The sequence below is a fragment of the Pipistrellus hanaki genome (assembly GCF_964339955.1).
Source record: "Pipistrellus hanaki genome assembly, chromosome: 5".
NCBI lineage: Eukaryota > Metazoa > Chordata > Mammalia > Chiroptera > Vespertilionidae > Pipistrellus > Pipistrellus hanaki.
This window is the reverse complement of record NC_140507.1, coordinates 75,376,278-75,390,980: the sequence shown is the minus strand read 5'-3', so window position 1 is coordinate 75,390,980 and position 14,703 is coordinate 75,376,278. Positions and strand designations below refer to the sequence as shown.

Sequence of the window (14,703 nt, the reverse complement as noted above, 5' to 3'; positions counted from 1 at the left end):
ATTCACTGGTTTAAGAAAACTACTACCTCCCGATCTGTAGTGAGCTTTCTTTGGACTCTCCCTGCTTTCCATGCAAGGGGGCTGGTTCATATTTCACCTGGAAGTTTCTTAGATTGAGAACCATTGGAGTCTCCCTTGTCAAATATTACCTGGCTATTTATGCAGTGATTTATTTCTGACCCTAGATTATGTACCATTGGTGTCTGTGTCCATTTTTAATCCATTCCTATATCCCATTGTGTCAATCCCTACTCTTTTTCATTGCTTTTAGCTCTGTCTTTATGTCTAAGATTTGCCATTCTCTGGGTGGAGTGAAATAAAACATGTCTTTCCTATGGGACACTAAAAGGTTTGGTAAACTAGTTCATTGCTCTACTCTCCCTCCTTCCACCACGTAAACAACTCTAGGTTGGAGTTGCCTATAGTTGCTCAGTATAGAGGACTGGGTGATAGTATGATGCAGGAACTATAAAGCTGTTCTTTGCTTCATTTTGTGTCATATTCTCCGGTGTCTTATTCCAATGTGTTGCTGACATTCCATAAGTGGACCCTTGAGGTCTTCCAGATCTGCTTTTGTTCATGGATCTGATTGTGGATCTTTACCTGGCAACAGAGGCTGTTGTCTCCTATATCACCATCTTTGTTTTGCCACATTTTATTTCCTATCAGTGAATGACAGACTGATCTCTAAATTCCTCATCCAGAGTTCTCTGAGACAGGAGGACTGCATGAGTAGAATGTGGGAGGTTGAAAAGTACCATCATTCACATACTTAAATTATCAATTGGAAAAAAACAACAAGGACGAAATAAGCCCCAAACACACTATATAAATTTTAGGATCTGTGGACACAAAGCTCAAGAAAAATTCTTCCTAGAATAGGTTAAGCTCTTCTCAATGACAGAAACCAGAAGCCATTGGAGATATTTGTTGAATGTGGATACAGAATGGCTGCAGCTTGATGTGAGGGACCCTGGTGATGGAAGGGAAATCATGCTGGCTTTTTGGGTTGTGTGTCCTCAGAGAACATGGTGGGATTAACAGCCAAACCAAAAAATAGGCAATTTCTACTCATGTATCAGTTTCTCTGCCAGACATTTTGCTGAGAGCATTGTGGTGTGATGGGTTGTGGACTATCTGGGAATCAGAGTCATCTCTCCAGAGTTCTGGTGCTTAGTGACCAATGTTCTGATAGAGATGAGGCCTGTATGGTGTGCTGATTCCAGTATGTATTCAATGACATCTTCTCCCGAATTCACGCTGTTGTGGAGAACAATCCAGTTGAGTGTTTCTTGGGCCTAATGACTTGTCTCCAACCAACACAACATGGCAAAAGTGAGGAGATGTCACTTCTGATATCAGGGTAAAAAAAGACTTTATGTTCCTTCTCCTTGTCTCTTATAACCTGTCTTAATGGGAGCCACAGCCATGCAGGAGCTTCCCTGAGTAAAGCCCATTAGGCAGAGACCTGAGGAAGGCCTCTGGCCAACAGCCCACAAGGACCTCCTTCTTTCCAAAAGTGAGTGTGATTGGAAATATATCAACTCAGTCAAACTTTGAGGGGACTGCAGCACTAGTTAATACTTTGATTGCACTCTTATTGGGTACCTTGCTTAATTTAAGAGAAAGTCAGTAGTGTTTTAGTGTACCGAAAACATCAATGAACAAGAAAAATCAGAACTTGGACTGTCATTTAAATAAATAAATAATCCCTTCTTGATTTGGGGTACTGAACACACAATACAATATACAAGTGACATATTATAGGATAGCCCATCTGAAACCTATGTAATTGTATTAATCAATGTCATCCCCAATAAGTTCAAGAAAAAAGAAGTGAAAAAGAGAGATCAGAAATACATCGTGCTGCAAAGAGCACATGGCACACATTAAACACCAGTATACAATACTTATGTCTGTCAAAAGTAAAACCTAAAAAAGGGAAATAGACTTTTCTTTTTAAAGGCAGAAGTCATAATGAAGAAAATTGAAACAGTTATAGTTTCTTATTAGAGAAGGCCTAATTGTCCCTAATTTACATGATTAATACAATGACTTTGCAGATGTCAAACTCAAAAAAGTCATAACTTAAAAAATCTGCATCTATGTTAAGAATCTGGAATCTGGAAGTCAGAAGCAATGGGTACAGATGCGCTTTCTCCTGAGAAGAGGAGTGTCCCAGACCCTCCAAAGTACATTCAATATTCTCCATTTCCTCTTTGTTAATATTAGGAAGTCCTCAGGGGCTTGTTAAACATGGACCAACCTCACTAATTATGAGCTCTGTGCATTGAACCCTCAAGGCCATACAGGCTGCCCGTCCCAGTTAAATGTCAGGTGTGTGGCTCTTCCTCCCAGAATTGAGACCTGCTTCAGGAGGTCCATTCCTGAGTCTTTCCTCACGCCAGTCCCAAGAACAGAACCTCACCCTTCTCATTCCCAGGCAGGAGAGGGCAGTGGATCTAAACTTTTAGGTCATGACTCAGCAGAGAGACAGCACAAAACAGTGAGTAGCAAGGGATATGGTGGATGTAGGGGAAGTTATGGAGAAATTTGTTTCCTCTTTAGCAAGGCAGCAGGAAAGCTGAGATAGCCAGATGGTAGGACATCAAGAAGCAAAGTTATAGCTCAGAGGCCTATGAAGTTTATGCTATTCTTTCCATTGGGGATTTTAGAACTCTCATTCAGAATTCTGCACTTCTCCACTACCATTCCTACCTTCCACAGTCATTGCCCATCCCAGAGGGGGAAAGGGAAGTCTTCATTCCTTAAGCATTCCAGTATGATCATGAATCCTGTGGTTATGATCATAACAGTGATGAGGATATTAACCTAATATTAAACAAACGCCATTGAGGGTTTCCTTGTGCCAGATTAAGAGCTCTGTGTTCGTAGCTTCTATTGTCACCTGCATAATATCCTCAATATCAGGGTATACAACTATTGCCATTTTAGATTTGAGGAAAGGAACAAAATACTCCTATTCAATTTGTACTCAGTTTCTTGGGCAAAAAAAGTGGAGTCGGATTTGGATAGTGAAATGCTATTCACAGAACACAGGGTGCAGAACAGTGTTTTTCTGCACAATTTAGGTTCACATGGCTATTGAGCTCTTGAAATGTGGCTAGTCCAAACGGAGATGTGCTGTCCTTAGACTAGTAAAACAACAGAGTTTGAAGAAGTATAAGAAATTATTAATACAAGTTTTTTGTATAATGGGTTAAATCAAATATGAAAATGAAAATAAACAAAAACAAAATTTTGGCCAAGCTACTCAGTCTATCCTTTCTCTTTCCAGGTCACTCCAGGCAGCATGCCTGTGGGGAAGCAGCTGAGTCTCATTTATTTCTGATAGCCCAGCTACTGCACTGTGGTTGGCACAGAGTAGGCAACTAACACAAACAAAATATATACACACATTGTGAAATACTGATTACATGTTGTTAGTGTACAATAACACAGCATCTTCCATAAGCTGACACACACTGGCGGTTTTGCTGCCTGGGATTCATCACTTCTAGGGATGGTGTGTGACTAAAGAAATGAATGAGATTCATCATTTTCCTCCAAGCACCCTTCCCAGAATGACTAATTGAAACAAATGAGGGGGGTTGAGAATTTCTAATTTGTTGCTAAGTTGTACTGAAGTTTTTTTGTTGTTGTTGTTTTTTTTACTCTTTAGATTTTACATACAAATGAACTCATATGGTATTTTTGTATCTCTGTCTGACTTACTTCACTATAGATACCCTCTAGGTCCATCTATTCTGTCAGAAAAGGTGAGATTCATTCTTTTTTACAGACAGTTTATTACATAAATCATATCGCATGCTTATAAATACTACAGGTCAAAAAAATTAATCACTCTTCATTTGGATAAAATAAAGAACATTTAACTTATTATTAGTAGCCTTCAATTATTAAGGACAATAATGAAGAGCACTTTGTTAAGAGCGAGGGATAATTCTCTTTTTTTTTTTCTTTCCAATGTTGTACTAGTACTGATAGGCTAGTGTGTGCTTATGGATTTATAAACCTCTAAACAACCATACTCCTCTCATTGATTCATTATTTCGAAAGTGAAGCATGCAGTAATAGGCTCATGGAGAAAAATGTAATAAGCAAAGAGTTCTAAGAAGAATGTTGGTCAGAACCAAGAAATATTATTAGACAGGCATGGTCCTTAAGTGTGAAAATGATGAATTGCTTAAATTCAAAATATTGACACACTAATGTTCTTGTTGCCCTCGTCTATTTTCTCAAAGGTGTCTCTGCAATATGGAGCCCCAGAACCTAACAGGTGCATTGAAATTCCTCCTTTTGGGCTTCTCAGATGATCTGGAACTACAGTCTCTAATGTTCAGCCTGTTCCTGTCCATGTACGTGGTCACTCTGCTGGGGAATCTGCTCATCATCCTGACCATCAGCTCTGACTCCCATCTGCACACCCCCATGTACTTCTTCCTCTCCAAGTTGTCCATGGCTGACATTGGCTTGTCTTCTACTACTGTCCCAAAGGTGATTGTGGACATTCAAACTCATAGCAGAGTCATCTCCTATGCTGGCTGTTTGACTCAGTTGTCATCTTTAAATTTTTTTGGATGTTTGGACAGTGCACTCCTATCTGTGATGGCCTATGATCGGTTTATTGCTGTCTGTTATCCATTGCACTACCTGGATATCATGAATCCCCGTGTCTGTAGCCTGCTGCTTCTGGTGGCCCTTTTAATGAGCGTTTTGGACTCCCAACTGCACTGCTTGATGATTTCACAGCTTTCTTTTTGCACAAGCATGGAAATTCCACATTTCTTCTGTGACCCTCCTCAACTGCTCCAGCTTGCTTGTAATGATACCTCTACTAATAAAATATTACTCTATTTTATAGGAGCCATCTTTGCTGGTATTCCAATCTCAGGTATCTTTTTCTCTTACTATAAAATTGTTTCCTCCATCCTGAGAATCTCATCATCAGGTGGAAAGTACAGAGCCTTCTCCACCTGTGGTTCTCACCTGTCAGTTGTTTGTTTATTTTATGGAACAGGCCTTGGTGTGTACCTCAGTTCTACTGTCTCACATTTTCCCAGGAAGGCTGCAGGAGCCTCTGTGGTGTATGCTGTGGTCACCCCTATGCTGAACCCTTTCATCTACAGTCTGAGAAATAGGGACATGAAGATGGCCTTGCAGCGATTCCTCAACAGAATAGCCTAGTCTTAATACATGGGCCAATTGGAGATTTTTTCTAATTTATTAATTTATTTATAATTAATTTTATGTGTGGATTAGAAATGACTAAAAAAGTGGTAGTTGGCAAAAGTATCTTTTTGGTCATACAATTATTGTAGCTTACTGTTTTCAGTCCTCTTGATCTATTTTGTCTAATAATAATTTATTTGGGCACATCTTTGATGGGATTAAGGGAGTATTCTTGGATCCTATGTATGTCAAAATCGATGCACAATTTAATCCTATCACAATATTTAATTTTTTATATTTGTTGCCTATGACCCTGGCATCCTATAGAAATTCACCTCTTTTTTAATGTGAATGTTATATATGACTCAACCATCTCACTGCCTATGCTATTTTTCATTAAACTTAGGCTTTAATTAAATCTATTATTGCAGGTGTGTGAGAGAATGTGTGTCACGGATTTTAAATCTAGGAAGCATCTGAGAAGCTTTAAAAATCTTCATGCCTGAGTCCATTAGCCATACATAAAGATATAACTGAATTAGAGTGAAAAGAAGATAATGTTTTTTAACAATAGCCCAGGTGAATCTAATCCTTATTGAGACCTAGCCGAGAACTCCTGAATTTGGTCTGACCTTTTATTTAAAAATGACTGGCAGTTAGGGGCGACCAGGCTAGCAGGGGAGGGTAGTTGGAGACGAACGGGCTAGTATGGAAAAGCAGTTGGGGGCAATTGGGCTGGCAGGGGAGCAGTTAGGCATAGATCAGGCTGACAGGCAGAAGCAGTTTCAGATTGTGAGAGGGAGCAAGCCTAAACTGGCTGTCAGACATCCCCCAAGGGGTCTCAGGTTGGAGAGGGTGCAGGCTAGGCTGAGGGACACCCACCCCAGTGCATGAATATCCTGCACCGGGCCTCTCTCACCAATGATGAGTAAATAATTGGCTGATTCCTCCAGCCCTTATGGATGAGAATGCTACCGCAGTGGCTACATATGTGTCTTCTTTCTTTGTGGCATATGCATCAGAAGGTCCCTGTTTTCCTGCCATCCCTGAGGAGAAACCCCAAGCCCTTCTCACATACAAGGCAGGAGAAGGGCTGCAGACTCATTGATACTCCTTGCTCATGCTCCAGCAGAGATGCAGAGGTATGGGAGAAGGAACAGATTGGAATAAATAGGTGAGATGGCACCAATATGCAAAATTTCACAAGTTTGTGTTCTTGGTTCTGGTGGGGGTGCAAGACTTTCAGAGTTCACCTTTCATCCTCATTGGTTCTGGATCTGGTTGGCATCTTTTTCAGCATACCAGAAAGTGAATCTCTCTAAACCTGCCCCTAAGCACCTCAAAATGATCGTGAAGGTGATGGTGAGAAGGGTGACATTAACCATAACATCATGCACTTTTATTGGGTGCTCCCTAAGTGCTAGGCTCTGAAATATGTGTTTTATGTATTTTGTTTGGTTTCATCTGTGTAATCTCTTCTGAACTAAAAGTGCAAACATTATTATTCTTTTACATAAAAAGAAAGGAGCATAGCATTTTATGTAACTGGAAACAGATCATGGGTTAGTAAGAACTGAAGCCAGGTTTGTATCTGTGCAGTGTGACTCCAGATTCAGGATATCTGGCCAGTTTTCTCTTAGGCCAATCCAAAGAGTCATTTCATTTCTCTCCTCATCCTAACAGGAAAACCATACTTACTATTGTCTTTTCTATGGAGTCTTCTGGTAGACTACAGTGGAGAGCAGTAGGCCACATTTGCTGCATCAACTATAAAAAGGATGGATGAGACCATAGACAAAGGTCATAGGAAGAAGTGGCACATGATAATTTAGGCCGGATAATTTGGTCCCTGTCTTGTCCTTGCTCCTGGATTTCACATCAACTGTCCTCTTCTTCCTCCATTCTTATAATCAATCTACTCAATTTCAAAAGGAGACAAAATCAGTCTTTTTAAAATATATACTTTTTCAGATTTTAGAGAGGAAGTGGGGAGAGATAGAAACATCATTGATGAGAGAGAATCATTGATTAGCTGACTCCTGCACAACCCCTATTGGGGATTGAGCCTGAAACCTGAGCATGTGACCTTGGGACCCTTCAGTCTTCAGGCCAATGCTCTATCCAATGGGCAAAATATGCTAGGGCCCAAGTCAGAATCTTTGGGACCATTCCTATTCAGGATACTCAAAGCAGTTCAAAATGTACCTCAGAGATACCTGTGGTGAAGATCTCTATACCTCAGCTTAAAATTTCAGAAAGTTGGGTCACAATGAAGTTTAGTGCATGAGACTTCAGAGAATGAACATTTAATTTTGAATTCCTTCTGCTCTACTTATTATTAGTGTGCTACTGGGAAAGTTCTTAATGTCTTTGTAATGTGGGATTGTCCTCCTTATTGATTCTCAGTAGACACAACTTCACTGAATAAGGGTTAAACACATAATTGATGCCCTCTATGTAATAAATATATGATAGATGCATACAGTAAGGGTGTACTGAACTTACGGTTTCCCTACATCCCTGACATGAGCTTTAATTTTGGATTTTGCAAGTACATCCTTAGAATATCAAGGGAAGTGACTGAGTATCATTTATTTTTGATCTCCACCCAATCCTATACGTCATGGGCAGACAGAAGACATCAAAAAACAAAAAATCTCTCTTAAATATTGAATAGACTCTTCCATTGTTTATAGAAACAAAGTGGCCAATATGAATTCCCCACATTTGACCATCCATGCCAGTGTTTCTTTCCATTTCTAGAATGTCCCATAGGAATAGAGAGAAAATAAAAGTGTTTGTTTGTGTCTATGTCATCGGCTTTTTATGACAACTGTTTATTTCCATGTGGTAGTATCTATATTATTCAAATACTGAATATCCTTTGAAAGGAGTCCTCATAAATATAAAGATAGAGGCAGAAAAGAAGGGGGTAGTAAATGTTATTGCTGAGCTGAGGTACATTTCAGGTTTCATGTCATTCCATGCACTAGTGACTTGATTGATTCAGGAGAGGCATTACCCTTTTTGCCATAAAATGGCATTACATTTTGGAATTGTATTTTATTAGTAAGCACACTACCCTAATAATGATTGAAATACTTTGTTAAAAAATGATCAAACCTGTCTTGACTTCCAAAGTTCCCTTAGGTGCCACACGTGGTCTAGAGATCAATGTTAGACTGGCCATTTCCAAGAATGAACGCAAGCACAGAGATTCTGAGATTTCCACACACTCCATACGGAGGGAGTAAAAGATTCAGGACTCAAACTCGATCTCCATATTCCCACACCAGGGCACTGTCACCTCCACTTTAGCTAAGGAGTGGTTCATTCAATCCTACTTGGTCCCCAATGGGAAATAGAGATAGAAGAACTGATTTATACCCGTTTGGTTCAGTGTGAATTAGGAAATGTGTCAGGAGCCATAATGTAACAAACATTGAGGATATTATGGTTTTCTATAGTCATGCGTTATACAGTCCAATTTTTAAATCCAAAATGGAAAATAAATTGCTATGAAGATGAAAATTTCATGTGGAGCTCTCATGGAATGATTATTATGATACAGATTTCAAAAATACTTTCAAATGCATACCCTTCTAATAAAAGGTCTGGACTGGCGGAGGTCAATGTGAAAAAAAAGGGTGACATTTGTAATACTTTCAACAATAAAGATAAATTAAGATTTAAAAAGACACATGTTGGCAAGGATGTGGAGAAAAGAAAACCCTGGTACACTGTTGGTATGAACAAATATCCTACATTCATTATAAGAAACAATATAAGAAACAAAAAAAAATTTTTAAACTAGTACTAACTGAAAAACAACTTCCAACTGACTTTTAAAGAACAACTCTCATGCCTGAGTAATCATTATTTCTATGAAGGAGAGACCGAAAACCAAAGAATGATAAAAGTCATGAAGATAACTAGCACATAAAAAATATTTTCTGATTATGAACATTCAACTTTCATTTAGAATCCAGATTACACAATCCTGTCTTTTATAAGTGTTGAAAATACTCAAAATATAGGAATTAACTAACTAGCATTCTATTGGAATAAAAGAATGTATTTGTAGCTATTTCTTAATTTCTTATAATTAGAATAATTTTTATTTCTTAAAGGGGAATGGTGTTCTCTCTCTCTCTCTCTCTCTCTCTCTCTCTCTCTCTCTCTCTCTCTCTGTTTTTTACTCTCTCTCTCTCTCTCTCTCTCTCTCTCTCTCTCTCTCTCTCTCTCTCTCTCTCTCCCTCTCTCTCATATATATTAAAGAAGTAACTTGGGAAGAAATTGAAGCAGTCATCAAAAAGCTTCCAGCAAACAAAAGCCCAGGGCCAGATGGCTTCACAGGAGAGTTTTACCAAATATTTAAGAAAGAACCAAAATCTATCCTCCTCAGACTATTCAAAAAAATTCAAGAGAAAGGAACACTTCCAAACTCCTTCTATGAAGCCAGCATCACCCTAATACCAAAACCAGATAAAGACAACACAATGAAAGAGAATTACAGGCCAATATCCCTCATGAATATAGATGCCAAAATCATCAACAAAATTCTCGCAAATCGGATCCAGCAGTACATCAGAAAGATCATACACTATGACCAAGTAGGAATTATTCCGGGAATGCAAGGATGATACAATATCCACAAATCAGTAAACGTGATACATCACATGAACAAATTGAGAGATAAAAATCATAAAGTCATAACAATCGATGCAGAAAAAGCTTTTGATTAAATCCAACACCCTTTCCTGATAAAAACTCTCAACAAGGTGGGAGTACAAGGATCATACCTCAACATAATAAAAGCTATATATCATAAACCTACAGCAAACATCATACTCAATGGGCAAAAACTAAAATCATTCCCTCTAAGAACAGGAATAAGACAGGGATGCCCACTCTCACCACTCCTGTTTGACATAGTACTGGAAGTACTAGCCATTGCAATTAGACAACAAGAGGAAATAAAAGGCATCCAAATTGGAAAAGAAGAAGTAAAGTTGTCCTTATTTGCAGATGACATGATATTGTACATCAAAAACCCCAAAGATTCCATCAAAAAACTAATTGACTTAATGAATGAATTTGGCAATGTAGCAGGATACAAAATTAACGCCAAGAAATCTATGGCATTTCTATACACCAACAGTGAACTTACAGAAACAGAGACTAAAAAAGCAATCCCATTTACCATTGCACCAAAACAAATAAGATACCTAGGAATAAACTTAACTAAGGAAGTAAAATACCTATATGCGGAATACTTCATGACACTGAAAAAACAGATAGAGGAAGATGTAAACAGATGGAAGAACATACCATGATCATGGATTAGTAGAATCAACGTCATCAAAATGTCCATATTTCCCAAAGAAATTTTTAAATTCAATGCACTTCCCATTAAAATACCAACGGCATATTTCACAGACCTAGAAAGAACTCTCCAAAAATTCATCTGGAACATAAAAATACCCCGAATAGCCATAGCAATCCTGAGAAAGAAGAATAAAGTAGGAGGGACCTCAATACCAGATTTCAAGCTGTATTACAAAGCCACCGTTCTCAAAACAGCCTGATATTGGCACAAGAACAGACATATAGATCAATGGAATAGTATTGAGAACCCATATATCAACCCAAACCTCTATACTCAATTAATGTTTGACAAAAGAGGTAAGAACATACAATGGAGACAAGACAATAAATGGTGTTGGCAAAATTGGACAGAAACTTGCAAAAAATGAAACTAGATCACCAACTTACACCATACACAAAAATAAACTCAAAATGGATACAGGACTTAAACATAAGATGAAAAACCATAAAAATAATAGAGGCATCCACAGGTAGGAAAATCTCTGACATGCCAAAAGAACTTCTTCACTGATACTACCCCTAGAGCAATGTAAGCTAAAGAGAAAATAAACAAATGGGACTACATCAAAATAAAAAGATTTTTTACAGCAAAAGAAACCATCAACACAACGACAAGAAAGCCCACTGTATGGGAAAACATATTTGCAAATGTTATCACTGATAAAGTGATAACATTTATAGACAGCTTATAGACAGCTTATAGACAGCTTTTAAAACTTAATAAAAGGAAAATGAATGATCCAATTACAAAGTGGGCACTGGACCTAAATAGAATATTTTCAAAAGAAGACAGAAGGAAGGCCAAGAGGCACATGAAAACATGCTCAAAGTCACTAATTATCAGAGAGATGCAAATCAAAACAACAATGCAGTACCATCTCACACCTGTCAGAATGGGGAGCATCAATAAATCAACAAACGACAAGTGTTGGCAAGGTTGCGGAGAAAAAGGAACCCTGGTGCACTGCTGGTGGGAATGCAGACTGGTGCAACCACTGTGGAGAACAGTATGGAGCTTCCTCAAAAAACTGAAAATGGAACTCCCATTTGACCCAGTAATCCCACTTCTAGGAATATATCCAAAGAAACCAGAAACACCAATCAGAAAGGAAATATGCATCCCTATGTTCACAGCAGCACAATCTACAATAGCTAGGATTTGGAAACAGCCTAGATGCCCAATAGCAGATGATTGGATCAAAAACTATGGTACATCTACACAATGGAATACTATGCTGCCATAAAAAGAAGGAATTCTCATCATTTGCAGCAACCTGGATGGAATTGGAGAACATCATGCTGAGTTAAATCAGCCAATCATTGAAAGAGAAACACCACATGACCTCACTCATTTATGGATAATAAAGAACATTATGAACTGATGAACAAAACGATAGATACAAAGAGGGTAAAGCAACAAACAGACTGTCAAATTACAACGGTGAGGATAGGAAGATATGGGGGAGATAAGAGATCAACAGAAGGACTTGTATGCATGTATATAAGCAAAACCAATGGACAAAAAACTCTGGGAGGGAGGGCTTATATGGGTGTGGGGAGGTAACGGAAAGATAGGTACAAATATAATACCTTAATAAAAATAAATAAATAAATAAATAAATAAATGTAAAATCTAAAATAGATAAACTTTTCCTTTTAAAGACAGAAGTCATAATGAAAAAAATGGAAATAATTATTGGTTCTTATTACAGAAGGACTAATGTCCCTAATTTACATTTTTAACATAATTATTTTGCAGATGTCAAAGTCAAAAGGTCATAACTTGAAAAATGTCTGCATTCTAAATTAATATTATTGAAATTGGAAGTCAGAAGCAAAGTGTACAGATGTGCTTTCTCATGAGAAGAGGGAAGTTGCAGACCCTTCTACATACATTCACTATTCTCTTTCTTCTCTTTGTTAATAGTAGGAAGTCCTCAGAGAATAATTAAACCTGGACCAACTTCACTAATTATGAGCTCTGTGCATTAAACTCTCAAGGATATACAGGCTGGCAGTCCCAGTTAAGAGTAATACGTGTGGCTCTTCCTCCCAGAGTTGAGAACTGCTTCAGGAGGTCCATGGCTGAGTCTGTCTTCACGCCAGTCCTGAGAACAGAGCCTCAGCCTTCTCATTACCAGGCAGGAGAGGGCAGTGGATACAAACTTTTAGGTCATGACTCAGCAGAGAAATAGCACAAACCAGTGAGTATCAAGGGATATGGTGGATGGAGGGGAAATTATGGAAAAACTTGTTTCCTCATTAATGAGGCAGTAGGGCAGCTAAGATAGCCAGATGGGAGAGCATCGATAAGCAAAGTTATAGCTCAGAGGCCTATGAATTTATGTTATTCTTTCCATTGGGGAGTTTAGAATTCTCATTCAGAATTCTGCACTTCTCCACTACATTCCTATCTTCCAAAGTCATTGCCTATACCAGAGTGGGAACTGGAAGTCTTCATTCCCTAAGAATTCCAGAATGACCATGAATGCTGTGGTTATGATCATGGTGTTGATTAGGATAGTAACCTAATATCAAAAAACACCCTTGAAGGTTTCCTTGTGCCAGATTCAGAGCTCTGTGTTATGTAGCTTCCATTTTCACCTGCATGATACCCTCATTATCAGGGTATACAAATATTGTTATTTTAGATTTGAGGAAAAGAGCAAAATATTCCTATATAATCTGTTCCCAGATTCCTGGAGTCAGATTTGGATAGCGAGACGCTATTCACAGAACACAGGGTGCAGAACAGTGTCTTTCTGTACAATTTAGGTTCACATGGCTATTGAGCTCTTGAAATGTGGCTAGTCCAAACAGAGATGTGCTGTCCTTAAACTAGTAAATCACCGGATTTTGAAGACATTTAAGAAAATATTTTTAAAAATCTCAATTGTGTATATTGGTGAAACTATGTTTTTGGTATAATGGGTTAAATCAAATATGGAAATTAAAATAAATCAAAAAGAAAATATTTGGGCAACCTACTCAGTCTATCCTGTCTCTTTCCATGTCACTCCAGGCAGCAGGCCTGTAGGGAAGCAGCTGAGTCTCATTTATTTCTGATTGCCCAGCACCCACACTGTGGTTGGCACAGAGTAGGCAACAAACACAAACAAAACATACACACATGTTGTGAAATACTGATTACATGTTGTTAGTGTACAATAACACAGCATCTTCCATAAGCTGACACACACTGGCAGTTTTGCTGCCTGGCTTTCATCACTTCCAAGGATGGTGTGTTACTAACGAAATGAATGAGATTCATCATTTTCCTCCAAGCACCCTTCCCAGAATGACTAATTGAAACGGAATGGGGGGCTTTGAGAACTTCTGATTTGTAGCTAAGTTGGACTGAAGTCTGTTTTTATTTTATTTATTTTGCTCTTTAGATTTTGCATACAAGTGAAATCATATGGTATTTGTGTATCTCTATCTGACTTATTTCATTTAGTATAATAGCCTGTACGTATATCAATTCTGCCACAACGTGTGAAATGTCATTGTTTTTTACACACAAAAAATGGACTCAACAGTTTATTACATAATTCTTATCATGTGCTTATAAATACTACAAATCAAAGAAATTAATCATGCAGCACTTGGATAAAATAAAGTACATTTAACAGCTTGTCAGTGTCCTTGAACGAATAAGGACAATAATAAATAGCATTTTGTTAGGAAAGATGGATAGTTCTCATTCCTTTTTTTTCTTTCTTAGGAGGGTACTGATAAGTTGTGTGTGCTTATGGATTTATAAATCTCTAAATAACCTTACTCCCCTTATTTATTCAGCCCATTCTTTCCAAAGTGATGCATGCAGTAATAGGCTCATGGAGAAAAATGCAATATGAAAAGAGTTCTAAGAAGAATGTTTGTCATAACCAATAATATTACTAAAGGGGCATGGTGCTTAAGTGTGAAAACTATGAATTGCTTAAATTCAAAATATTGACACACTAATCTGCATGTATCCTTTATACCAGCTCTGATATATTTTCTCAAAAGTGTCTGTGCTATATGGAGCCCCAAAATTTAACAGGTGTATTGGAATTCCTCCTTCTGGGCTTCTCAGATGATCCGGAACTTCAGTCTCTAATGTTCAGCCTGTTCCTGTGC

The 14,703-nt window shown here is 38.1% G+C and overlaps 1 protein-coding gene across 1 annotated transcript; it reads left to right on the top strand.

The window, feature by feature from the left end:
- Positions 1 to 4,278: 4,278 nt before the first annotated feature.
- Positions 4,279 to 5,208, top strand: LOC311623545 (olfactory receptor 7E178-like; the record flags this gene model as incomplete). The annotated part of the gene is made up of 1 exon (XM_084885742.1): positions 4,279 to 5,208. One exon carries the CDS (start codon positions 4,279 to 4,281, stop codon positions 5,206 to 5,208), a length of 930 nt encoding a protein of 309 aa, XP_084741868.1.
- Between the last annotated feature and the right edge of the window lie 9,495 nt (positions 5,209 to 14,703).